Here is a 26,887-nt window from a genome sequence, read left to right on the forward strand (position 1 = left end):
CTATAACAAGGAGACATATGCATTGGTAAATATTTGGAGCTATAGAGAAGCAGCGGTGGCTTTAGTTAGAGGCTATTATAGGGATGAAGCCATGACTAAAAGGTCTAAACCTAAAAAAACAAAGAGAAAACTTCAAAGAAAAACTGAAAGTGCAAAATCAAATCCACAGAAATCCCCCAGTCTTGAAAGCATAACCTATACAATACAAATCATCAAAATATTATAATGCATGCTCATATTAGTTGAGAGACTGCTATAAATCACAAGATCTCATAAGTCTAATGGGTGGCAGAGCTGGTGGTTGGGAGGCGGGGCTAGTGCTGGGCAGACATATACGGTCTGTGCTGGGGCTGGTGGTTGGCAGGCGGGACTAGTGCTGGGCAGACTTATACAGTCTGTGCCAGAGCTGGTGGTGGGAGGCGGGGTTGGTGGTTGGGAAGCGGGGCTAGTGCTGGGCAGACATATACGGTCTGTGCTGGGGCTGGTGGTTGGCAGGCGGGACTAGTGCTGGGCAGACTTATACAGTCTGTGCCAGAGCTGGTGGTGGGAGGCGGGGTTGGTGATTGGGAGGTGGGGATAGGGCTGGTCAGACTTATACGGTCTCTGCACTGAAGAGGACAGTACAAATAAAAAAAGTAGCACATATGAATTTATCTTCTTGGGCAGACTGGATGGACCGTGCAGGTCTTTTTCTGCCGTCATCTACTATGTTTACTATGTTTAATTATGGCACACTACTCAATCGTGAAGTAACCAAAATTGTGAAGAAAAATGTTTTATATAAAGACATACAAAAATGCACTTATCTTCAAAGAGTATCCTCAGGTTGGGCAATGTTCATCAGAATAAAGTCCACATGGAAGGGTCTCAACACGCAGAGATGGGTACTTAAGTACAATTGTCAGTACTTTTACTTGTAATGAGTTACATTTTTTTTGCAATACTTATTACTTGTAAGTCATTACAAGTAAAGCAGTACTTTTGTACTTTGTAACGAAGTACAATTCAAGAATGGATTTTTTTATTTCCCCGCCTCTGCTTGCAGCTGATTGGATACCATAGAATGAACTGCCTTGCCCATCTTAATGGGCCCTGGTGGTCTAGTGGCCTCTTCGGGGCAGGATAGAGCCCCACTCTTTCCTGCCTGCTGCTGTCCTTGATACCGCCATTTTTCCAATATGGCTACCAAGAGTTCAAGTGGCAGTCTCGTGAGGCCGCCACTTGAAGTCTCGGCAGCCATATTGAAAAAGTGGCGGTATCAAGGAGAGCAGTGGTAGCGGGCAGCAAAGACTGGGGTTCTTTCCTGCCCTGAAGAGATCAGCCAGCCAGCCAGTGAGTAGGGGGGGCTATGTAAAAAAGGGGAGGCCCAGAGCCTGTAAAAAATGATGGATGAGGAATGGAGGGAAGGGGGCTGTAAAGAAGGTGGATGGAGTATGGATGCAGGGAGGGGGCTGAAATATAGGGAGGCCCAGGGCATGTTAAAAAAAACAATGGATAAGGTATGGGGGGGCTGTGGTGTCTGTGTAGTGAGGGGGCTGTAAATAAGGTAGATGGAGTATGGGAGCAGGAGGGGGGCTAAAACATTTTGAGGAGGCCTGGGGCCTGTTTAAAATGAAGGATGATGCATGGGGTGGGGCTGTGGTATATGTGCAGGGGGAAGCTGTAAAAATGTTGGATGGAGTGGGTGCAGGGAGGGAAGCTGAAACATTATAGGGAGGCCTGGGGCCTGTGAAAAATGATGGATGAGACGTGGGTGGGGGGCTGTGGTGTGAGTGTAGGGAGGGGGGCTGGAAAAAGTGGATGGAGGTCCTGTTAAAAGAAAATAAATAAAATCATTAAATTGACATAATGTAATTTTATAACTTGGTGGTAGAGGGGGGTATATCATGCCTAGGGATTAATGCTCTGTTACCTATTAGAATTGTAACCAAGGTGCGGTGTGTGTGTGTGTAGGGGTGGGGGGTTGGAAAAGGTGGATTGAGGTCCCTTGATTAGGGATTCTTTTAAAGAAGCTATCTAGTGTGTGTGTGTGTGTGTGGTGGGGGGCGCCTTCGCTTTGCCTCTGCTGACACACACATACCTCCCCTCCCAGGGACCAGTATACTGCTGCGATGGACCGGAGTATGACATTTCAGGCTAGCAAAAAAAATTTTTAAACTTGTTTTTTTCAGGGTGGGAGGGGGTTAGTCACCACTGGGGGAGTCAGGGGAGGTCATCCCCGATGCCTTCTGGTGGTCATCTGGTCAGTTCGGGCACCTTTTTGAGGCTTGTTCGTAAGAAAAAATGGACCAAATAAAGTTGGCCAAGTGCTCATCAGGGACGCCCTTCTTTTTTCCATTATCACTCAAGGACGCCCATCTGTTAGGCACGCCCCAGTCCCAACTTCGCTGTCTCCGACACGCCCCTGGGAACTTTCATTGTCCTTGTGACGGGAAGCAGTTGCGGGTGCCCAAAATCGGCTTTCGATTATGCCGATTTGAGTGACCCTGAGAGAAGGACGCCCATCTCCCGATTTGTGTCAAAAGATGGGCGCCCTTCTCTTTCAAAAATAAGCCTGATAATATATTTTCATTTGAATTGTATGGGTTATGCTTTCAAGACTGTTTTTTTTTGTGGATATGACTGAAAGACCTGACAAAAAGCAATCACAAAAGGAACAGAAGGGATGATGGGATGGATACAAGAATGGGCGATACTAAAGATATAGAAAGGGAGATTTAAGGAACAAGAGTGAGAGCCACAGAAGAGAAAGCACAGAACTAGGAAGGGAACATGAACTTGTAGGGGAGAGAAAAGACCTAACTGTATTCCATTACACCTGTGGCCCTTGGAAACTGTACAAAATTGTATGATTTGTACAAGTAAATGAGAGAAATATTTTTCTTTAAGAAACCCATTAACCAGTATTTCCAGATTAGTTTGCCATCTTAATTACACCAAATATTCCAACCCTGCTTAGATATTATGGATTTAGGAAAATCTTGCATCTCTTGTAGAGCTCCCTACTGCTGGCTTTTCTGACGCTCTCCGGTGAAGGCCTCTTAATCTGTGCTTCTGCTGGTTGGGTTTTCATGTTCAAAGAAAGATGGTGGCAAAAGGCTAGACCAAAATTGCTTGAACTTGAATGCGTTCTTTTCACAGATCCACTGTATTTGGTTTGTGCAGTCCTCGTTCCAAAGCCCCCCAGAAGACACACGTACACAGTTTGAAGCATCTCCTGATACTTGTACATTAAAAGATCTGTAAACAAAAATCAGAAAAGAATGAAGCAACAATGGAGTACAGTCAATAACAAACTTGTAGTTAACTAATCTCCAAAGGACAAGAAAATTCTCACTGTGGCAGGGACAGCATGGTGAGAAAGAACTGCTGGTCTCTTATTCTAAAGCAGGTCACTTTTGCCTGACCTATACTGTGGACCAGGGATTAAACACGTTTCTTGCCTGGACAGTGACTCAATCAAGTAGTTCAAAGATCATTAGCAAAAAGGCTGTGAGCTGCTTCTATTTTGTGAAAATAAGCCTGCTTTTCTGCCGGTATCACTGATAAATGCAGTTATCAATATGAAGCAAAAGCAAGACTCACACACTGCCTTCACAGTAAGCATTCAGAAACTTTTGCTAGGCTTTGTGGATGTATATTTTTTCTCTGAGAACAAGCAGGGAGGGGAGTGGGACTTATATACCACCTTTCTGTGGTTCTTCCAACTACATTCAAAACAGTTTACATACATTCAGGTACTTATTTTGTACCAGGGGCAATGGAGGGATAAGTGACTTGCCCAGAGTCACAAGGAGCTGCAGTGGGAATTGAACCCAGCTCCCCTGGCGCAGAGTCCGCTGCACTAACCACTAGGCTACTCCTCCAACTATATCCACACTGATGGGCAACTTCATCAACAGAGCCCCAGTGCAGAGATGCTTCCCAGCGTTCCCTGCCAGAAGCTTTTGGAAATGCCTCATGGCGTATCTGTGCATCTTCCTGTCCATCATCGTTGGCCTGTGGGACCAAGCTAGTCTTCTCTTTTCTATAGAGCAGGGAGGTTGCATCCTTAATATTTTCCCTCAGTGTGCATCAAATGCTCTCAGTGCTCCAGGACCATGTCCCTCATCGACATCCATAACTAAGCCTGCAATGTCTGGGGCCCAACAATAACCCTTCATCTTGTAAACTCTTTTTGCAGCTGTCAGGTAGTGGATGCTTGGAATGCCCTCCCGCGGGAGGTGGTGGAAATGAAAACGGTAAAGGAATTCAAACACGCGTGGGACAAACATAAAGGAATCCTGTTCAGAAGGAATGGATCATAAGGAGCTTAGCCGAGATTGGGTGGCAGAGCCGGTGGCGGGAGGCAGGGATAGTGCTGGGCAGACTTATACGGTCTGTGCCAGAGCCGGTGGTGGGAGGAGGGGCTGGTGGTTGGGAGGCGGGGATAGTGCTGGGCAGACTTATACGGTCTGTGCCAGAGCCGGTGGTGGGAGGAGGGGCTGGTGGTTGGGAGGCAGGGATAGTGCTGGGCAGACTTATATGGTCTGTGCCAGAGCCGGTGGTGGGAGGAGGGGCTGGTGGTTGGGAGGCGGGGATAGTGCTGGGCAGACTTATACGGTCTGTGCCAGAGCCGGTGGTGGGAGGAGGGGCTGGTGGTTGGGAGGCGGGGATAGTGCTGGGCAGACTTATATGGTCTGTGCCAGAACCGGTGGTGGGAGGTGGGGCTGGTGGTTGGGAGGCGGGGATAGTGCTGGGCAGACTTACACGGTCTGTGCCCTGAAAAGGACAGGTACAAATCAAGGTAAGGTATACACAAAAAGTAGCACATATGAGTTTATCTTGTTGGGCAGACTGGATGGACCATGCAGGTCTTTTTCTGCCGTCATCTACTATGTTACTATGTATTGGAGGTCATAAGAAGCAGCACAAACTTATGTTTGGTGCTGACAAGTCTGGTCCATAGACTGGCATCGATCCCTATGAGATCTGGTGCTGAACTGGACACTGGGGATCCATCAACATCTAAGAGGTCTCTTGCTGCCTCGACATCAAGCATTGGTAGCAGCCACCTGGATTGAGTGTCTGATCCCATCCTAAGAACAAGAAAAGAATCAACTTTGTCCTCATCAATGCTGAGGTACACTGATGCCATGCACTGGGCGGAGGCCAAGAAGTATCGGCACCAATCCCCTGCAGAGATTGGCTTCAACAGCACTGGGGCATCAATATCCTCGATACCCAAGAAGTGCTCACACTGTGAGAGCTGCTCAACTTTCAAAGACTCTCCACCCTTCTGCAGGCTAGAGAGGTCAAACCCATTTCACCAGGGGAAAAAAGGAGGGGATTTGATTTCAAGTATTTCTTGATTACAAAGAAAACAGGGGGATTATGTCCCATCTTAGACCTAAGGGCCCTGGATAAACATCTGGCAAAACAAAAGTCCAGAATGGTTTCCCTAGGCACCCAACTTCTCATGGTTAAGGAAAACGATTGGTTATGCTCTCTAGACTTAAGACAGGTGCAGCGAAGGGCGACTAAAATGATAGCGGGGATGGGACGACTTCCTTATGAAGAAAGACTAAGGAGGCTAGGGTTTTTCAGCTTGGAGAAGAGACGGCTGAGGGGAGACATGATAGAGGTATATAAAATAATGAGTGGAGTGGAACAGGTGGATGTGAAGCATCTGTTCACGCTTTCCAAAAATACTAGGACTAGGGGGCATGCGATGAAACTACAGTGAAGTAAATTTAAAACAAATCGGAGAAAAATTTTCTTCACCCAACGCGTAATTAAATTCTGGAATTCGTTGCTGGAGAACGTGGTGAAGGCGGTTAGCTTGGCAGAGTTTAAAAAGGGGTTAGATGGTTTCCTAAAGGACAAGTCCATAAACCGCTACTAAATGGACTTGGGAAAAATCCACAATTCCAGGAATAACATGTATAGAATGTTTGTACGTTTGGGACGCTTGCCAGGTGCCCTTGGCCTGGATTGGCCGCTGTCGTGGACAGGATGCTGGGCTCGATGGACCCTTGGTCTTTTGCCAGTGTGGCATTACTTATGTACCTATACACACATACAGATACAGCCCAGCCACAGGAAATTCTGAAATTGTGAGTAGGGAAACACCACTACCAGTACCTCGTCCTGCATTTGCCCTCATGTCAGCTCCCAGGGTCTTCACAAAATGTATAGCTGTAGTTGCAGCATTGCTAAGAAGACTCGGAAGTACATGTGTTTTCCTACCTAAACAATTGGCTGGCAAAGAGGAAGGAGCACAAGAATCCATCTACAGAGCTGTTTGGCTGCTGGAACGGCTAGGGTTCATTATCAACTACCCGAAGTCCCATCTAAATCCTGTTCAAAATTTGGAGTTCATCAGAGCCCTGCCAGACACTACTCAGACCAGAGCTTTTTTTGCCAGTATAGTGCATAGAAACCGATTTCTGTGGGGCTAAAGGTTTGGCACAGCCAGCAGGTAATGTTGAGATAACTAGCCCACATGGCCTCAACAGTCTGTTATGCCCATGGCATGCCTCAGTTTGAGGGCGGCCGAGTGGAGAATCTAGCTGATAGCATCATTTTCACTCCTTCTCTCAAAATGTCTTTCTTAGTACCAAGAGACTACAATTCCACATTCCTCTTCCCCACATGACACTGAAGACAGATGCATTTAACCTAGGCTAGGGGGTTCACATAGATGGGCTTCATGCCCTAGGTCAGTGGTCTGCTCACGAGAGACAACACTAAATTAATTTCACAGCATCTTTTGATTATTTCCACTTTTCATGAGGTTCATTTAAGATACTATCAAGACTTCTTGTTTTGGAATGGTTGCGCCAACATTCTGGAATAATCTCCCTCTTTACCTTAGGCTTGAATGTTCTGAAAACAAATTTAAGGCTTTATTGAAGGCATTTTATTTTTATATGCCCTTTCTGCAATCAATTATTGAATGACCTTGAGATGCAAGGGTTCCATCTGGCTGCTTCACTGCAGTATTGAGAGCTGTTTGATCCTCGCTCTCGTACTTTCATTACCTTTCTTTATTGAAATAAGACTGTTCCACGAGAACCTAGCCCACCACAATATCATTTTGTATTTGTGCTCACCGGAGCCTGCGAACGCCTCTCCGGTACTATGTAAGCCATATTGAGCCTGCAAATAGGTAGGAAAATGTGGGATACAAATGCAACAAATAAAATAAAATAACCGGCCCTCTTTCCCTTTTGCATGTCTGTGTTGTATTAGTTCTGGCTTTTCACGTTTTAAATTAGTGTATGCACACCCACCCCTTTATTTTACTATTTTTTGTAAACTGCTTAGACTACTGTGGCTATATAGGCATTATATCAAATAAATTGAACTTGAACCTCCTGGAGTTAAGAGCCATATGGAATGCTCTAAAGGCTTTCAGAGACTGTTTGGATGAGGACAGTTTGATGGAGAAGAATCAGGTTGCAATGTATTATCTCAACAAGCTGTGAGGCACAAGTTTGTACCTCTTGTGTCATGAAGCTGTCAGAATGTGGCAATAGACTACCTCCCATGGGATGGTTCTCAGAGCCACTATCTGTCAGACAATTGTTCTTCCCTGCCAGACAGGCAGAGTTGGATCATGCAACCACACGAGTAGTCGCTAAACATGGCATAGCCAACAAGATCTTCAAAGAGTGGGGCACCCCTTTGGTAGACCTCTTCGACACCATGGATTCAGCCAAGATAAGTCTTGCCTCACCAATTTGCTTCATTTCTTTGAAGGCATGAATAAACATGTTAATAAAGGTGAACAGGTTGCGGTAGTGTATCTAGATTTTCAGAAAGCTTTTGACAAAGTTTCTCATTAGAGACTCCTGAGAAAATTAAAAAGTTATGGAATAGGAAGCAATGTTACTTTGTGGAATTGGATATTGCATCCAAAATTCCTTCCTAAGGTAGTTTTGGAGTTCCACCTTAATCAATTGTTCTGTCAACATTTTCCCCCAAAACACATGCCCATCAAGGTGAAAGTGCACCACACACTTTCAGCTACAAGAGATCCTAGGCCTTCTATCTAGAAAGGACTAAAACCCATAGACAGTCCACTCAGCTTGTTGTTTCTCATCACCCCAATACAATGGGAGCTGCCATCAGTAAATGCACACTATCCATTTGGCTAGCAGACTGCATTTCTTTTATTTCACTCATCCTGGGCTAACTCTGAAGGGTCATGTCATAGTTCATGTTAGAGAGCCATGTAGCTCCCCTAAGATCAGCCTCTATAGAGGAGATTTGCAGAGCTGTGACATGGCCATCAGTCCACACATTCATATCTCACTATTACATAGAACAGGTCTCCCGCCAACAGCTGGCTTAGTCAGACAGTCCTTCACAATTTATTTGGGGTCTAGAATCCAACTCCACCTTCCTAGGTCCTTATATTTCTGTTCCAGGCTGTCAAGAACACCCCCCCCCCCCCCCCCCCACACACACACACCACCACCACCACACAAAAGTTATTTATTATGCCTCACAGACCTTCAGTTTATATCCCTTTTTTTTTTCCTTTCAGGCAGCCTGGTAGCTAGGGATCCCCCATCAGTGTGGATACAGCATTCCGCTTTTCCTCAGAAAAGTGATTACTCACATATAGCAGATATTCTTGGAGAACAGCAGGATGAATATCCACATTGCCCCACACACCTCTCCTTGGAGTAGAAATCTATCAGCTTTAGTGTAAGTCTAGCTGGGTCCCACGTGATGACGTGTGCATGCACAATGAAGCACTTCCAAACTCTTCTGGAAAGGAACGCAGGGGAGTATCTCCACTTCACGTGACATAACCCATCAGTGTGGATATACATCCTGCTGTCCTCAGAGAACAGCTGATACAGGTGAGTAACTTTGATTTATTTACAAATTTCAAATATATACTTGTGGAAGGTCATTTTATAATAGGGCAGCTAGGCTATCAAGGCATTTAGGTGTCCAGCAGCTATGCATATTTTATAAAGACAAGATATTGCCTGTGTACTGTACCTTTAATAATTACTCCAGGGAAAGCAGACACACACAGGCATAAATGTGTGCTGGAAACAGAGTCCCACAAAATAGCACTTTCCCCTTAGCAAATGAAAATCCAGAACATAAGGAGATGAAAAATCCCCCCTCCGCCAATATTCAGAAGGCAGTGGTGTACAATTTTAAAGGTGCCAACTGTTGTATGCTAAATTTCACCTGGATATTCAATCCTGGGTTTAATCTGAGCACTGGCATCGAATATTCAGGTACTTCATAGCTCCTGGGAGTTAATCGGGGGATCAGCAATATTCAGCTCCAGTATTCAGACATTATCCAGGCACTCTACCAGAACCCTTATCCACACTCTTATCACCTCTCGTCTTGATTATTATAACCTGCTTCTCACTGGCCTCCCTCTTAGCCATCTCTCTCCTCTTCAATCAGTCCAAAACTCTGCTGCGCGACTCATTTTCCACCAAAGTCGCTATGCTCACATTAACCCCCTCCTTAAGTCACTTCACTGGCTCCCTATCCGTTTCCGTATTCAGTTCAAGCTTCTCTTATTGACCTATAAGTGTATTCACTCTGCCGCTCCGCAATACGCCCTACGTCCCCTCCCCCCCCCGGTACTCCGTGTCAGCAATCATTGTCTAGGGTTGGTCCCAGGTCCAGTTCGCAGAGGCAGTGGGTTCTCACAGAATACAGTCCACACGGGTTTGGATATATATAAAGTATATTATATTTTTGCAGATATATATAGGCTTACAGCGCTTGGTACAGGTAAAAGGGTACAAGGCTGTCTCTGGGTGTGTGTTTGGAGTAAGAGAAAGAAAGGATAAGGTGTTGGTTCAGAGGAGGAGAGAAGCCTTGGGTTGTGCTGCAAGAGGTATATATGTGTGCAGGGGGAAAGACAGAGAGAGAGAGAGAAGTAGTGCATGCAGAGCCCGGTGTGCTCTGCTTGCAGGGAGAGAGGGCAGAGATGCCCCGGCCCTGACAGAGAGCAGTGCCCTGGACAAAGAAAGGGGGGGAGCTGCCCCTTAGCACCATGTGCTCTGTTTTTATACCTCCAGAACAAAGGGATCATAAAACTTATCTTCTTCCTAGCCCAAACTCCGTTTGCTTTCTTTGAAGTCAGGAGAGATGAGCAATTTCACCGGTTGTCCTTTTTGAAATTACAAGCTATGGGCGCCTCTATGTCTGGCCTCCTTTGCTCTCAAAGAGAGCTCTGCTGATCAAGAGCAATTAAACCCAGGGCTATTTAGGCTATTTGGTCCATTTCATCCCCAATGATTCCTGAGGGAGGGGGAGAGTTCTCAGAGGTCAGAAGCTGGTTTAATATTAATATAAGTATGTTCAGCAATAATTTTGACTTCCAGGAATCCTGACACTCCGTTCTGTAGATAAATCTCTCTTATCCGTCCCCTTCTCCTCTACTGCTAATTCTAGACTCTGTTCCTTTTGTCTTGCTGCACCTCACGCCTGGAATAGACTTTCCGACATCCCAGGAGAGACGCATCCGTTGTCAGCACTTTTTGTGGCTGAGGAATTTGGAAAGGACGTCCCAGAGTCAAATTGGACCAGATTGTCCACCAATACAGGGATTCGAGAAAACTCGTGGACAGGTGGATCACGTCCTCTAGACCTCCAGCGGCCTGATACCACTGGGAGGCTAGGGTCCATTGAGCAGACCTCATGTAAAGGCGGGCCATGGGAGTCACATGAACTGTGGAAGCCATGTGGCCCAGCAATCTCAACATCTGCCGAGCTGTGATCTGCTGGGACGCTCGCACCCGCGAGACGAGGGACAACAAGTTGTTGGCTCTCGCCTCTGGGAGGTAGGCGCGAGCCGTCCGAGAATCCAGCAGAGCTCCTATGAATTCGAGTTTCTGCACTGGTAGAAGATGGGACTTTGGGTAATTTATCACAAACCCCAGTAGCTCCAGGAGGCGAATAGTCATCTGCATGGACTGCAGGGCTCCTGCCTCGGATGTGTTCTTCACCAGCCAATCGTCGAGATATGGGAACACATGCACCCCCAGCCTGCGAAGTGCCGCTGCTACCACAGCCAGGCACTTTGTGAACACCCTGGGCGCGGAGGCGAGCCCAAAGGGTAGCACACAGTACTGGAAGTGGCGTGTGCCCAACTGAAATCGCAGATACTGTCTGTGAGTTGGCAGTATCGGGATGTGAGTGTAGGCATCCTTCAAGTCCAGAGAGCATAGCCAATCGTTTTGCTGAATCATGGGGAGAAGGGTGCCCAGGGAAAGCATCCTGAACTTTTCTTTTACGAGATATTTGTTCAGGGCCCTTAGATGGGACGCATCCCCCCTGTTTTCTTTTCCACAAGGAAGTACCTGGAATAGAATCCCAGCCTTTCTTGCCCGGATGGCACGGGCTCGACCGCATTGGCGCTGAGAAGGGCGGAGAGTTCCTCTGCAAGTACCTGCTTGTGCTGGAAGCTGTAAGACTGAGCTCCCGGTGGACAATTTGGAGGTTTTGAGGCCAAATTGAGGGTGTATCCTTGCCGGACTATTTGCAGAACCCACTGGTCGGAGGTTATGAGAGGCCACCTTTGGTGAAAAGCTTTCAACCTCCCCCCGACCGGTAGGTCGCCCGGCACTGATACTTGTACTGCGGCTATGCTCTGCTGGAGCCAGTCAAAAGCTCGCCCCTTGCTTTTGCTGGGGAGCCGCGGGGGCTTGCTGAGGCGCACGCTGCTGACGAGAGCGAGCGCGCTGGGGCTTAGCCTGGGCCGCAGGCTGTCGGGAAGGAGGATTGTACCTACGCTTACCAGAAGTATAGGGACCAGTCTTCCTTCCCCCGAAAAATCGTCTACCTGTAGAGGTAGAAGCTGAAGGCTGCCGGCGGGAGAACTTGTCGAATGCGGTATCCCGCTGGTGGAGAGACTCTACCACCTGTTCGACTTTCTCTCCAAAAATATTGTCCGCACGGCAAGGCGAGTCCGCAATCCGCTGCTGGAGTCTATTCTCCAGGTCGGCGGCACGCAGCCATGAGAGCCTGCGCATCACCACACCTTGAGCAGCGGCCCTGGACGCAACATCAAAAGTGTCGTAAACTCCTCTGGCCAGGAATTTTCTGCACGCCTTCAGCTGCCTGACCACCTCCTGAAAAGGCTTGGCTTGCTCAGGGGGAAGAGCATCAACCAAGCCCGCCAACTGCCGCACATTATTCCGCATGTGTATGCTCGTGTAGAGCTGGTAAGACTGGATCTTGGCCACGAGCATAGAGGAATGGTAGGCCTTCCTCCCAAAGGAGTCTAAGGTTCTAGAGTCTTTGCCCGGGGGCGCCGAAGCATGCTCCCTAGAACTCTTAGCCTTCTTTAGGGCCAGATCCACAACTCCAGAGTCGTGAGGCAACTGGGTGCGCATCAGCTCTGGGTCCCCATGGATCCGGTACTGGGACTCGATCTTCTTGGGGATGTGGGGATTAGTTAGAGGTTTTGTCCAGTTCGCAAGCAATGTCTTCTTTAGGACATGGTGCAAGGGAACAGTGGACGCTTCCTTAGGTGGAGAAGGATAGTCCAGGAGCTCAAACATTTCAGCCCTGGGCTCGTCCTCCACAACCACCAGGAAGGGGATGGCCGTAGACATCTCCCGGACAAAGGAAGCAAAAGACAGACTCTCGGGAGGAGAAAGCTGTCTTTCAGGAGAGGGAGTGGGATCAGAAGGGAGACCCTCAGACTCCTCGTCAGAGAAATATCTGGGGTCTTCTTCTTCCTCCCACGAGGCCTCACCCTCGGTGTCAGACACAAGCTCACGAACCTGTGTCTGCAACCTCGCCCGGCTCGACTCAGTGGAACCACGTCCACGATGGGGGCGTCGAGAGGTAGACTCCCTCGCCCGCATCGGCGAAGCTCCCTCCGCCGACGTAGTCGGGGAGCCCTCCTGGGAGGTGGCCGCAGCCGGCACCGCACGCGGTACCGACGTCGGGGACCTCACCCCGGGCGATGGGCCAGCCGGCGCCATGCTCGACGGTACCGAAGGCGCAAGCACCGCCGGTACCGGAGGGGTAGGGCGCAACAGCTCTCCCAGAATCTCTGGGAGAACGGCCCGGAGGCTCTCGTTCAGAGCGGCTGCACAGAAAGGCTGAGAGGTCGATGCAGGCGTCGACGTCAGAACCTGTTCCGGGCGAGGAGGCTGTTCCGGGCTGTCCAGAGTGGAGCGCATTGACACCTCCTGAACAGAGGGTGAGCGGTCCTCTCGGTGCCGATGCCTACTGGGTGCCGAATCCCTCGGCGACCCAGAGCTCTCGGTGCCGACATGGGGAGGAGACCGGTGTCGATGCTTCTTCGATTTCTTCCGAAGCATGTCACCGGAGCTCCCCGGCACCGACGAGGAGGACGTAGAATCCATCCGTCGCTTCCTCGGGGCCGAGACCGAAGAGGGTCGATCCCGGGGGGGCTGTACCGCGGGAGCCCTCAGGGTAGGAGGAGACCCACCCGAAGGCTCACCGCCACCAGCAGGGGAATGGACAGCCCTCACCTGCACTCCTGACGATGCACCTCCGTCCGACGACATCAGCAGACGAAGTCTCGGTACCACCAACGTCGATGCAGTCCGATGCCTCGGCTCCGATGCAGAGGTCCGATGCCTCGATGCAGTCGATGTAGCGGCAGCCAAGGAAGATGGTCCGGACGCTGACGACATCGATGCACTCGATGCCTCCGGTGCCGATGCCGACGAAGAGCCCGAGAACAAAACGTTCCACTGGGCCAATCTCGCTACTTGAGTCCGCCTTTGTAACAGGGAACACAGACTACAGTTCTGGGGACGGTGCTCGGCCCCCAGACACTGAAGACACGAAGAGTGCCTATCAGTGAGCGAGATTACCCGGGCGCACTGGGTGCACTTCTTGAAGCCGCTGGAAGGCTTCGATGTCATGGGCGGAAAAATCACGCCGGCGAAGTCAAAATCCGAAATGACGAATTCGGAGCACCAAAAACTTTAAGGGAGAAAAAATCTCGACCGAGGCCTAAAGAGGCCTACCCCGACGACGAAAGAAAACTTACCGGGGCAAAACTGGAAATACGGGAAGGGGAAAAAGAACCCCAAGGGGGTTTCGGAGCACTTCCCGACAGATAATACAAACTTTTCCGAAGAAAAAACACGTAAAAAAACACGGACGCGCGAGGTCGACTCTCCGGGGCTCGACACGACCAAAACACAGCCGTACCGAGTGCGGACGAAAGAAGACTGGCCGGCTCGAGCCGGTTTCGGGCGGGAAGACGGCCGCGCATGCGCGGTGCGCGCGGGCGCGCGAGAGCTAGCAAAGGACTTTGCTAGGAAGATTCCGACGAGGACGTCACCCATCAGTGAGAACAAGCAGCCTGCTTGTCCTCGGAGAAGTGTATTCACTCTGCCGCTCCGCAATACGCCCTACGTCCCCTCCCCCCCCCCCGGTACTCCGTGTCAGCAATCATTGTCTAGGGTTGGTCCCAGGTCCAGTTCGCAGAGGCAGTGGGTTCTCACAGAATACAGTCCACACGGGTTTGGATATATATAAAGTATATTATATTTTTGCAGATATATATAGGCTTACAGCGCTTGGTACAGGTAAAAGGGTACAAGGCTGTCTCTGGGTGTGTGTTTGGAGTAAGAGAAAGAAAGGATAAGGTGTTGGTTCAGAGGAGGAGAGAAGCCTTGGGTTGTGCTGCAAGAGGTATATATGTGTGCAGGGGGAAAGACAGAGAGAGAGAGAGAAGTAGTGCATGCAGAGCCCGGTGTGCTCTGCTTGCAGGGAGAGAGGGCAGAGATGCCCCCTGACAGAGAGCAGTGCCCTGGACAAAGAAAGGGGGGGAGCTGCCCCTTAGCACCATGTGCTCTGTTTTTATACCTCCAGAACAAAGGGATCATAAAACTTATCTTCTTCCTAGCCCAAACTCCGTTTGCTTTCTTTGAAGTCAGGAGAGATGAGCAATTTCACCGGTTGTCCTTTTTGAAATTACAAGCTATGGGCGCCTCTATGTCTGGCCTCCTTTGCTCTCAAAGAGAGCTCTGCTGATCTAGGGTTACCATTTTGTGTCCTCTGAAAAAGAGGACTCATGTCACGCCCCCTACCCCGCCACGCCTCATGCCACGCCCCCTTCAGGTCGGGTTCCGCCACGCCCCCCCCCGTCACATAGTCCCCTCCCCCCCTCACTTACTATCTAGCCCTGGTGGTCTAGTAGCGTCTTCTCTTCGGGGCAGGAAAGAGCCCCCTCTTTCCTGCCCGGAGCGCTGCCTGCCCTTGCCTGCTGCATCCTCCTCGGTATGGCTGGGGATTCAAAATGGCCACCGAGAGTTGAAGCGGCCTCGCGAGAGTTCAAATCTCGGCGGCCATTTTGAATCCCCAGCCAGACCGAGAAGGATGATAGACAGGGGAGGCAGCGCTCCGGGCAGGAAAGAGGGGGCTCTTTCCTGCCCCGAAGACGTCACTAGACCACCAGGGAACATGGTAAGGAAGGGGAGGGGATGGGAGACCAGGTCACGACCCACGGCGCCGATCGCGCGCCCACCGCACGCACGCGCCTGCCCGCACCTGCGCCCACGTTTGTCCAGAAATCCGGACAAACGTGGGTGCGGGCAAAATCCGCCGGACGCCCCGGACATGCCCTCAAAAAGAGGACATGTCCGGGGAAATCCGGACGTATGGTAACCCTATGCTGATCAAGCGCAATTAAACCCAGGGCTATTTAGGCTATTTGGTCCATTTCATCCCCAATGATTCCTGAGGGAGGGGGAGAGTTCTCAGAGGTCAGAAGCTGGTTTAATATTAATATAAGTATGTTCAGCAATAATTTTGACTTCCAGGAATCCTGACACTCCGTTCTGTAGATAAATCTCTCTTATCCGTCTCCTCTACTGCTAATTCTAGACTCTGTTCCTTTTGTCTTGCTGCACCTCACGCCTGGAATAGACTTTCCGAGCCTGTGCGTCTAGCCCCGTCTTTGGCCGTTTTCAAGTCCAAACTTACCCACCTCTTTACCAATGCTTTTGACTCATAACCACTACTCACTTGCCCTGTCCTTTATCCTCACCTATTTATTCCCTTACCCTTAATTGTTCTGTCTGTTTGCCAGACTTATCTAGATTGTAAGCTCTTTGAGCAGGGACTGTCTGTTTGTGTATGGTGTACAGCGCTACGTATGCCTTGTAGCGCTATAGAAATGATAAATAGTAGTAGTAGTAGTAAGTTAGAACTGCCATATATGCAGTCCTACTTGCCCAACTAGTTATCTGGTTACTGGCACTGAATACTGCTGGTGCCCAGATAACTTGTCACCTAACCAGGGGCGTAGCCTGAGCCCAAAATGGATGGGCACATAATTCAGCCCCTCCTGATCCCCTTCCGCTCTGTTCTCTGCATTTTTTTCTCCCCCTATCTTCAAACACAAAATATTAAATACCTTAGCTGGTGGGGATCCCCAAACTGCACAGCTGAAGATTTCCTCCTCCTCGGGCAGCCAAAGCTTTTCCAAACAGCAGCTGGCAGGCACTTGACTTGAGCTGACACCGCTGCCAGGAGTCTGTATATGCTCAGTGCTTCCACACAGGTGAAATGTGGAGAGGGGCCGGTGTGCGGTGGCAGCTGCCATTTGGAAGAGCATTGCTGCCAGAGGAGGAGAAAACCTTTAGCTGGTGGGGTTTGGGGATTTCCACTGCAAGACTGCCACAATTTTGGGTGGGCCTGAGTCCAAATTGGGTGGGCCACAGCCCACCCAGCCCACCTGTAGCTACACCACTGCACCTAACCACCCCACCCCCACCCCAGATCATCCTGGCACCAACTGAATAGTGCTGGAGCAGTTTACGTTGACATTCAGCAGCAGTGTCCAGCTAAGTGCCACTGAATATCAGTGGGGGAGCCAGCCAGTGCAATTTAACCAACCAGAAAGGAGACTCTTCTGTCCAGTTAAACCGTTCTGAATTAGCCTTGCTTTTTTGAAGTAGACTGTGAAAACTGTAAGGCTTTTTGCAGCTATTCTGCATGCTGTTTTAGATTTTTGTAGGGGCCCTTTTTCAAAGTGGCGGTAACGTGGCCACCGGCGGTAGTTCCAGCCCCAGCATGCACCATATGCCGCGCTAGGAAAAATAGCTGGCTATTTTCTACTGTAACGCTAACCCAGCGATAATTGGGCAGCACCGCATGCTACCTGGTTATTGCCGGGTTAGCACATGTGCTCTTACTGACACCTCAATTGGTGGTGATAAGTTCTCTCCCTTTACATGGCCACGTGGTAAGAGCAATCTTACCGCATTGCCATTGCTATTTTCAGACATTTTTACCCGCTGCGGTACAAAGGGCCGCATCGTATGGCAAAAACGGCCTCCACTGCTAGCACGGGGCCCTTTTTACTGCTGCTAAAAGGACCCCTTCATTTGTAATTTCTCAATTTTTATTTTATATATTTATCATCTTTTCAATACTTTTTATTCTTTAATTTTTTAGGGCTGCATTTTGATTAAAATTTGTAATCATGTCATGATTAAAGGTATGTTTTTTTACCCCTTCCCCCACCCCCTCGCAGCTCCTTGTGACTCTGGGCAATGGAGCCTTTTCAGCATCAAAGCTTATTAACAAAGCTGGGGTCTGCTCCATCTTTACCCTTTCCAGTGCAACCCATATACTCTACCACAGGTGAATCCCACCTGTGGTTCCATTACCAGGGTAGGGAGAAATCGCGACAGCCTGTTTGCTAATATTTTAGCCAACAGTTTAGTCTCCACATTTAAAAGCGATATTGGTCTATATGAGTCAGGGCGATCCCCCGGTTTACCCGGTTTTTGCAATACACTAATTTGGGCCCTATTCAAATGTGCAGGCAACTGGACTCGTTGCAAGGAAGCATTAAATACCATTGTAAGTACCTGACTAATTTCTGCGCCTAGTAACTTATAAAATTCAGATCTCATTCCATCTGGCTCCAGTGCCTTATTTAACTTACTTTGCTTAATCACTTTACTCATACTACCCCTCTCCTCAAGTCGCTTCACTGGCTCCCTATCCGTTTCGCATCCTGTTCAAACTTCTTCTACTAACCTATAAATGTACTCACTCTGCTGCTCCCCAGTATCTCTCCACACTCGTCCTTCCCTACACCCCTTCCCGTGCACTCCGTTCCCTGGATAAATCCTTCTTATCTGTTCCCTTCTCCGCTACTGCCAACTCCAGACTTCGCTCCTTCTGTCTTGCTGCGCCCTATGCCTGGAATAGACTTCCTGAGCCCCTACGTCTTGCCCCATCCTTGACCATCTTTAAATCTAGATTGAAAGCCCACCTCTTTAACATTGCTTTTGACTCGTAACCACTTGTATCCACTCGCCTCCACCTACCCTCTTCTCCTCTTTCCTCTACACATTAATTGAGTTGTTTGCTTTATTTTTTGTCTACTAGATTGTAAGCTCTTTGAGCAGGGACTGTCTTTCTTCTATATTTGTGCAGCTCTGCGTACGCTTTGTAGCGCTATAGAAATGCTAAATAGTAGTAGTAGTAGTAGTAGTAGTAATCACCCATTCTACTTCCTCTATCGCCACTGGTGCATTCAATACTTCTAGCTCTCCCTCTGACACCTGCGGTAAGTCAACACTAGCTAAATACGCTGCACTAGGTGTCACCAGTTCCTCCTGTTTCGTATATAGTTTCTTTTAAAAAGTCACCAGTATTGCATTGATCCCAGTGTCAGTATGCGTCTGCACACCTCTCTCATCTATCATTGTTAATATTCTTTTGGCTCCAATTTTCTGGTTGGCTAATCTAGCCAGTAACCTTCCGCTTTTATTCGGGAATCTATATAGTTGGTATCTATCATACGTATCTGATTTCTGTATTTTCTCCTGTAACAATTCATTTAGGGCCTGTTGTGCTTCTAATAACTGTGCCCTGATATTCAACGAATGCCCTCGTCCATATTGCTTTCTAAGCAATGTCACTTGTTTCTCTAGGCGTAACACCTCCCCATCTCTGACCTTTCTCTTGAATGCTACATAAGATATGATTTCTCCCCTGAGGACCGCCTTTGGCGACTCCCAGAAGAGAGTGGGATCTTCTCTTTGTTGTTCATTATTGTCTTTGAATTCATGCCATTTCTCTACAAGAAAAGGCAAAAATTGACTATCCTGGTATAGAAAAGCTGGGAAACGCCAGGACCCAAACACAGGCACTCCCTCCCCTTATCTCAGTTGCACTCTCACCAATGCGTGATCGGAGGTCATTATTGGCCCTATCTGAGCCTCCTCCACCTTAGTCAGTAATTCAGGGGAAGAAAATATATAATCTATTCGAGACATTGTCGAATGAGCCCTAGATAGATGTGTGAAATCTTTCTCTGTTGGATGCAGTGTTCTTCATACATCTACCAATTCTATTTTTTTTTTATTTATAGTTTACCATTCACAAATCCAAGAAATCATTCTTGTTCAAATAGTGTAAATTAAGGAAAATTAAACAAAACAGGTTGAAAACATTCTAACCCTCATACTCAAATACACTCAAGTCCTCATTGACGGATTCCAAGATTAACAATAGATGGAAGACAAAAAGGAAAAAATTATATAAACAAGAATTTGCAGTTAACTAGGAGCTGATATTATATATTACTCCACAGCTCTTTTTGAAGATACAAAGGTTGTTAAATGTGCTGGCTCCATAAACACATAGTTAACTGAATTATATTTCACTTTGCATTTGCAAGGGAAACGAAGAAAAAAGGTTCCCCCAAGTTGCAAAACCTGTGGTCTCATTATAAGAAATTGCTGTCTTTTCCATTGAGTTTCTTTGGAAACATCCCAGTATAAGGAAATTTTAAACCCTAGAAAGGGTTTTTCTTTTTTCTGAAAGAACAGCCGAAAGAGCCATTGCTTATCAGGAAGCAACGCCAAGGAGGCTAACAAAGTAGCTGCCGTGGCTTGTTCAGACTCCGAAGTCTCCAAAAAAGCTGAAAGGTCCAACTTGTTTGATTGTAGTTGCTGATTTGATTTTTTCTCTTTCATTGGAATATAGTAGACTTGTGTGAATGGAGGCATATGTTCATCTGAAATCTCCAGTATTTCTTTTAAGTATCTTTTTAACATGTCAATAGGTTTTATCATAGGAATTTGGGGGAAATTCACAAATCTGAGGTTATACCTTTTCATATAGTTATCATAGATTTCAGTTTTGTTTCTCAGATTTGATATATCTTTTATAATCATTGCCTGAACAGACTGAGAATTCCCCAACGTTTTTTCAAAAACTTCCTGCTTATTGACCAAAGTTTTAATTTCTGATTCACATTTTACCATTCTCACTTCAAGCTTTTCAACTTTAATATTAGTATCTTTAGATTGCTGCAAATAAGTTTTCCCCAGTTGTGAAACCAAGTCCCACAATGAATCAAGGGTTACCTCTCGTGGTTTTGCTAATAATTCCTGGGGGACCTCCAAAATCTGCTCCAGAGCTTCTGCAAGGCTTGCATCTTGCTGTTCCACAACCTCATTACCAACTCCTGTGGCTCTCCTTCCTGAGGAGTCTGACGACCCCTCCTCCTACCTCGTGTTTCGCTGTTGTTGAACAACTTCGCTAGCCGCTGATAGCACACCACCTGGGACCTGCTCAGAGACGCCCGCGAGGGGGGAGCTTGACCACAGCGGTTGCGGAGGTCTTTGGTTGGGACTTAGAGCTGTTTCAAGCCTGGGGGAAGCGCTTCCTTCCATCATCGCCGCTTCCCCTACGGTCCTTCGCTCAACCGTCTGTTCAGCTCCTTGGGTCCTCAGATAGCAGTCAATAGGACCTGAAGGTAAGGAGGGGGTTCGCGGGGAAGTTCAGGCCGTCGATTTCCCCCTTCGTTTAGGCACAATTATAGAACGCGGACGAGGGGTTCCCTCAGTGTTAACTGCAAGCGGCCATCTTGGAACCCCCTATTGCTGCTCAAACAGGTGCTACCAATTCTAAAGCGGTACACAGTCTAACCATACCCCTCTCTAGTCTGGCCAATTCCCTTCCCGTCGGTTTAGACCTATCTAATACGGGGTCCAGTACTTCATTCATATCTCCTCTCACCAAGATTGGCATGTCCCCCCCCAGTGTCTGAATTTTCCTTATAATTTGGGTAAAGAACTGTTTGTCATATTTATTTGGCGCGTATAAATTGCATAATAGTAAGGATTGTCGCTCTATCACTACTGAAACCAGAACATACCGCCCTCCTGGGTCGGTCAATACTCTCTTTATCTCCACATTAAGCCCCTTCCTGATTAATGTCACTACTCCTCCCTTCTTCCCTACTGCTGGGGCATCGATCCAGTCTCCTACCCACCATCTCTTCAATTTGGCATGCTCTTCCCTTGTGAGGTGCATCTCCTGCAAAAACGCGATTGAAGCCTTCCTATCATTCAGGGCTTTCAATATCTTTTGCCTCTTAACCGGGGAGTGCACCCCTCTAACAAGTGATTATCTCATCCGCCTTCCCCCTTCTATTTATTTATTTAGCTCACTGTCCCCACGGCTTGGTGATTCAGTCCCATACAAGAGTACAGTACATGTCCGCATCTTCCATATTTCTTTCATATCCCCTGTTTTGTATTGTCCAGGTTTTCCTCTCACCTTACTGATCTTTATATGCTCCAACAATTCGCATCTTGCAACTGCAAATATGCATTAAACAGTCAACAACATCTGTCAATTACTAAATAGTCAATGTCGCCTTTATCTATTAGCCAACCGGGCTTCAGCCATCCTGTCCTTGTGTCAGCATCTTATCCACATATAAGTTCGCCTCCTCCACTCGCTCAAAAAATACAGCTTGACCATTGTCAATCAACTTAAGTTTGGCTGGATAAAGCAGGCTGAATTTGTATTTCAGCCCAAATAGTTTGGTGCACAAAGGGGCAAAGTTCTTTCACGCCACAGACACTTTAGTGGAGTAGTCTTGGAAGCAGAGTATTCGCTTGCCCTGGTAATCCAGTTTCTGTCCTGCTCTTAGTGCTTGCAAAATTAGTACCTTGTGCACATAATTTAAGATCCGGAAGATGATCACTGTAAGTCTGCCTGATCCTTCTTGTCGCTGTCCCAGTCTGTGGGCTCTTTCCACCCGCAGGGATTCTGCTATCTCTGTGCTTTCAAGTGCTTTAGGCAGCCATTTTTCTAAGGAGCACAAGTTCCGCTCGGATAGGGACTCTGGTAGTCCCACGAGGCGGAGGTTATTCCTCCGGGAGCAATTCTCGAGATCTTCTAGCTTCGCCTCCACCTCCACAAGGCACGCCTGTAACCGAGGCTGCTCTTCCGACACTTTAAGAATATCTTCCTCCGCCTGCCCCACTCTTTGCTGCACTGCTTGCAACTCTGTGATTTTCCTCGTATGCCTCTCATCTAGTCCTTCCAATTTGTCCAATATAAGTTGCAGTTTGACACTCACCACCTGCTCGGCCGCCGCCTTTACCTCTTCTGTGATCTCCGCCGCCCACAGAGAGCTGGGCGACGGCGGTGAGGCCCTGTCCGCCATTTTGTTCTCAGTGGCGCGGGTTTTGTCTTTTGTTTCTTTTCGGACCGTTTTGGATGCCATCTATATTGTCTCTAGTTCCGTTGACTTCCTGAGCCTTCACTGGAAACCCTCGTACAAGCTGCTTTCTTTGCTTGGCGGGAAACGGGGTTATTCAAACGCAGATTAGCTGGGGCGCCCGGAGCAGTTCTTTCCTGCGTCTTCACTGCTCCATACCCCCACCGGAAGTCGGGGAGAATCCTTTTTAATACCACTGATTCAGGCAGTCCTACACCAGAGAGCTGATAAAGCTGAATTCGCAACGATTAACATCTCTAAACATAAACGTGTACAACATGACGAATAAAATACAGGTAGAAGTAGTGAGGAAGTCATTTTGGTTCAAAAAGGTTATTTTTGACTTATGCATTCAGATTAATGCACTTTAGTGAAAATTTATGGCCTGCCCCTCCTTCTGAGTGAACTTGCTCCATAAGGTTCCTCTCGTTAAGATTTAAATGTTGGATAGTATAGGGGGAATGTGAAAGAAAAGCTGAAGGGTCTTTGACAAAGAAAAAAAGAAAGCTGAGTGCAGAGAGTTAGAGAAAAAAGACAGAATACCACAACACAACTTTTGATTAACAAAGGTTTGGTCCTTACTTGTCCAAGATTGTACCATCTATCCACTTCCAGACTGACTGCTCTTTTTTCAGACCAATAAAGTACCCAGCTCCATTGGAATTCTCACGGATAAAACTCTAGAACAAATAAGGTGGAGAAAAATAAGATTATTGATTAAAAAAAAGAAGACCCCCATGAAGATATAGCGAAATTGGAAAAGGTACAGAGAAGGGCAACCAAAATGATAAACGAGATGGAATGACTTCCTTATGAGGAAAATGCTAATAGAGTCTGTTCAACTTGGAGAAGATATGGCTGAGGGGAGATATGACAGTGGTCTGTAACAGGGTTGTCCAAACTCAGGCCCCGATGATCAGAGGTAAATGCGGGCGCTAGAGGTCATTAGCGCTGGACTAGCACCCGCATTAACCTGCATTTCATATTCAGCCGCCCAGAGCACCAGAAGAGTGCTCAGCAGATCAACGCAAGTAGAACACTCATACATGATAATGTATGCTGGTGCACTCTTCTGTTCCTGCGCCCCACTATCAAAGAAACAGCGTGCTGAACAATGGTGCTCTACTGCTTCAACCCTACTCCAGTTTGGAGCTGGCGTTAGGGCAGGAGGGGAAACAGAAAGACAGCAGCTGGGTGGCAGGATGCAGTTCTCCGCCTAGGCTGTCACTGTCAGTCCTAGGGGTGCAGTACACCCCCAGACCCTCCACCCCCCACACATGCAGACCCCTGTCAATGACACTCAATGAAATTGCAGTAACAAATGGTGTTCATCTTCGTAAAACTATACTATGACAAAAATCATGGAGTTCTAATTTATTTTTTTAAGAGAAGTTTCTTAGGGAGAAAACGAGGCCTCAGAGATCCTTGGGGAAACCCCTCGGATGCACCAGCTTGATTTTCTTCTAGTGTGCAGTTTCTTTCATTGGTCTCAAAAAACTCCCTTTTATTAAATGTGTGCAATATCTAAATGTGCATCAACTTGTTCATTTAATCTTGTTTCAAAACATTAATCTGAAAATAACATAAGCTAAATGCTGTATTTTTGGAGCGTTTTTTAGACTCAAAAAATCAAGCTGGTGTATTCGAGGGGTTTCCCCAAGGATCTCTGAGTTCTCTTTTTCTCCCTTAAAAACTTCTCTTAAAAAGACTACAGAGCATGAGTAATTAACTGGTGTCTGATTTTTGTCACAGTATAGTTTTATCCCCGTCAAGGACCCCTACCTAAACTACAAAACCAAGATCTAATACTGATTATGCGGACTAATAGCATCATACCAGTGAACACTCTCTTCAATGTTATTGTTTTTTTTTTAATCAAGCTGATTGTTTGAAAAAGAGCCCTCAGAAACAACCACCACTTTTATTGTTAAATTTCATTATTAAATTTTCATTATATACAAAGATATACATCTTTGACAGATATTCCAATATTAGATAATTCTACAACATTATAGAAACACAAAAGGTATCATATTTATATATAGAAAAATATTGGAATACAACAGTCCACAATAGGGAGAGATCCAATGTTTCATCAAAGGAAGTTGAAGCTTAACACAATAACGTAAGTAAAGAAATATGAGTAGGTGGTTATCCTATGTCTAATGCTATCCTGCAAATTCTATCGGTCAGTCCTTCTTGGTGTCCTGCATATCCAGAAAAGCACACAACTGTTCTGGCTCATAGAATATATATCTATTATCTTTAAAGAAAACCAAACATTTACAGGGGAATCTCAGCTGAAAGGAAGCTTTAATCACTAGAGTTTCTTCCTCCTTTGTTGTGTCCAACGGGAGATATCTGGAAAGATTAAAACTTTACTTCCCAAAAACTCGGGTTGAATATTTTTAAAGTATAAACGGAGCAATTATTCTTTATCCTGCAAAAACACAAATGTAATAATTACAGTTGCTCGAGTTTTAACTTCTTCTCTGGATTGTTCTAAAAATCCTGATAGATCCAATGTGTCTGAAGAAACCTCTTGTTGATCTGAAACTCCTTGTGATGAAGCTGGTTATAACTTCTTTTTATCTCCAAGATAATATATTTTTTGCAACGGAGGAAGAGATTGTTCTGGATATTTAAATATCTCTTTCAGGAATTTATTAAACATCTCTCTAGCGGAAATATATTTTGTCTGAGGAAAATTTAATATACGAAGATTTAAATTCCTCACAGAGTTTTCCAAGTTTTCAATTATCCTATATCAATCGATCTCCTGCCATCTGAGATTGTTGCTCCCGTATTTTAGCCAAGTCCCCTTCCAAAGTTTTATGTTTAGAGGAAATATTATCACAGACCCTGCATGAAAAACTTCTACACGTTTCCGAGTCTGGCCTCAAGACCAGTTCTGTAAGGGTTCACCTTAGTGCAATTAGTGCTTATCATCATCACGTAGAGGGTAAGCCCATCTTTGGACAGTCTCTAAATGTTTGTTTCATGAAAGGTTTGTAGTTGACAAAGCCCCCTGTCAAATCTACGCCTGTGTCATGAGACTTCAATGTTGTTCTCACCCAGCTAATGAAAGCTCCTTTTGAGCCACTAGATTCCTGTCATTTGAAGTACTGGACCTGGAAGATCATATTTTTGGTAGCTGTTACTTCAGCTCACAGAGTGAGTAAGCTTCAGGCTCTAGTAGCGGATGCACCTTATACCAAATTTCATCACAAAAGAGTAGTCCGACACATGAACCCTAAGTTCCTGCCTAAGGTTGTGTCGGAGTTCCATCTGAACCAGTCGATTGTCTTGTCAACATTCTTTCCCTGACCTCATGCCCATCCTGACAAGAGCGCACTGCACACCTTGGACTGCAAGCAAGCATTGGACTTTTACTTGGAGTGGATTAGGCCCTACAGACAGTAGGGCACTCAGGGAAGACAAAGCCATAGAAGAGAGATTAAATTAAATCTTTGCTTTGGTCTTCAAAGAGGAAGATTTGGGAGAGATACCGGTGCCAGAAATGGTATTCAAAGCTGACGAGTCAGAGAAACTGAATGAAATCTCTATAAACCTGGAGGATGTAATGGCGCAATTTGACATGGCATGTCTGCACATGAGATCTGCTCAATAGACCCTAGCTTCTCAGTGGCATCAAGCCACAGGGAGCCTAGAAGATGTCATCCATGTGTCCACCAACTTTGCACATTGTCTTCAGTAGTGGAAGATTCGATCCAGTTTGACCATGGAACACCGATTCCAAATTCCTCTGCCGCAGAAAGTGCTGACAACGGATGCATCTCTCCTGGGGTGGGGGCTCATGTAGATGGGATTCACACTCAGGGAGCCTGGCCCCCCAGAAGACAGAGTTTCAGATCAACCTCCTGGAGCTCCGAGTGATCTGGAACGCTCTAAAGGCTTTCAGAGATCAGCTATCCAACCAAATTATCTTGATTCAAACAGCCAATCAGGTTGCAATATACTACACCAACAAGCAGGGGGGCACCGGATCTCGCCCTCTGTGTCAGGAAGCCGTCCAGATGTGGCTTTGGGCGTGCCGTCACGGCATGTCTCTCCAAGCCACTTATCTGGCAGGCATAAACAGCAGCCTGGCCGACAGACTGAGCAGGGTAATGCAACCTTCTGAACATCACTGAATGTGGGCGTAGCCCGCAAGATCTTCCGAGCGGATCCCTCAGTGGATTTCTTTGCCACTCAACTAAACCACAAAGTCCCTCAGTTCTATTTCAGACTTCAGGCCCATGACAGACTAGCATCAGATGTCTTTCTCCTACATTGGGGAACAGGCCTCCTGTATGCTTATCCTCCCATACCTCTGGTGGGGAAGACTTTGCTGAAACTCAAGCAAGACCACGA

At 47.1% G+C, this 26,887-nt stretch overlaps 1 protein-coding gene across 1 annotated transcript in view; it reads right to left on the minus strand.

The window, feature by feature from the left end:
• Positions 1 to 2,759: 2,759 nt before the first annotated feature.
• Positions 2,760 to 26,887, minus strand: part of LOC115461777 (asialoglycoprotein receptor 2-like) — a 77,559-nt gene continuing 53,431 nt past the window's right edge. The window contains exons 4-5 of the mRNA XM_030191822.1: positions 23,096 to 23,193; positions 2,760 to 3,240 (exon numbers count right to left, since the gene is read on the minus strand). Coding sequence (XP_030047682.1) covers positions 3,042 to 3,240; positions 23,096 to 23,193 — 297 coding nt within the window. The 3' untranslated portion in view covers positions 2,760 to 3,041. The remainder of the gene's footprint in view (positions 3,241 to 23,095; positions 23,194 to 26,887) is intronic.

The sequence above is a fragment of the Microcaecilia unicolor genome, chromosome 2, assembly GCF_901765095.1.
Source record: "Microcaecilia unicolor chromosome 2, aMicUni1.1, whole genome shotgun sequence".
Classification (NCBI taxonomy): domain Eukaryota; kingdom Metazoa; phylum Chordata; class Amphibia; order Gymnophiona; family Siphonopidae; genus Microcaecilia; species Microcaecilia unicolor.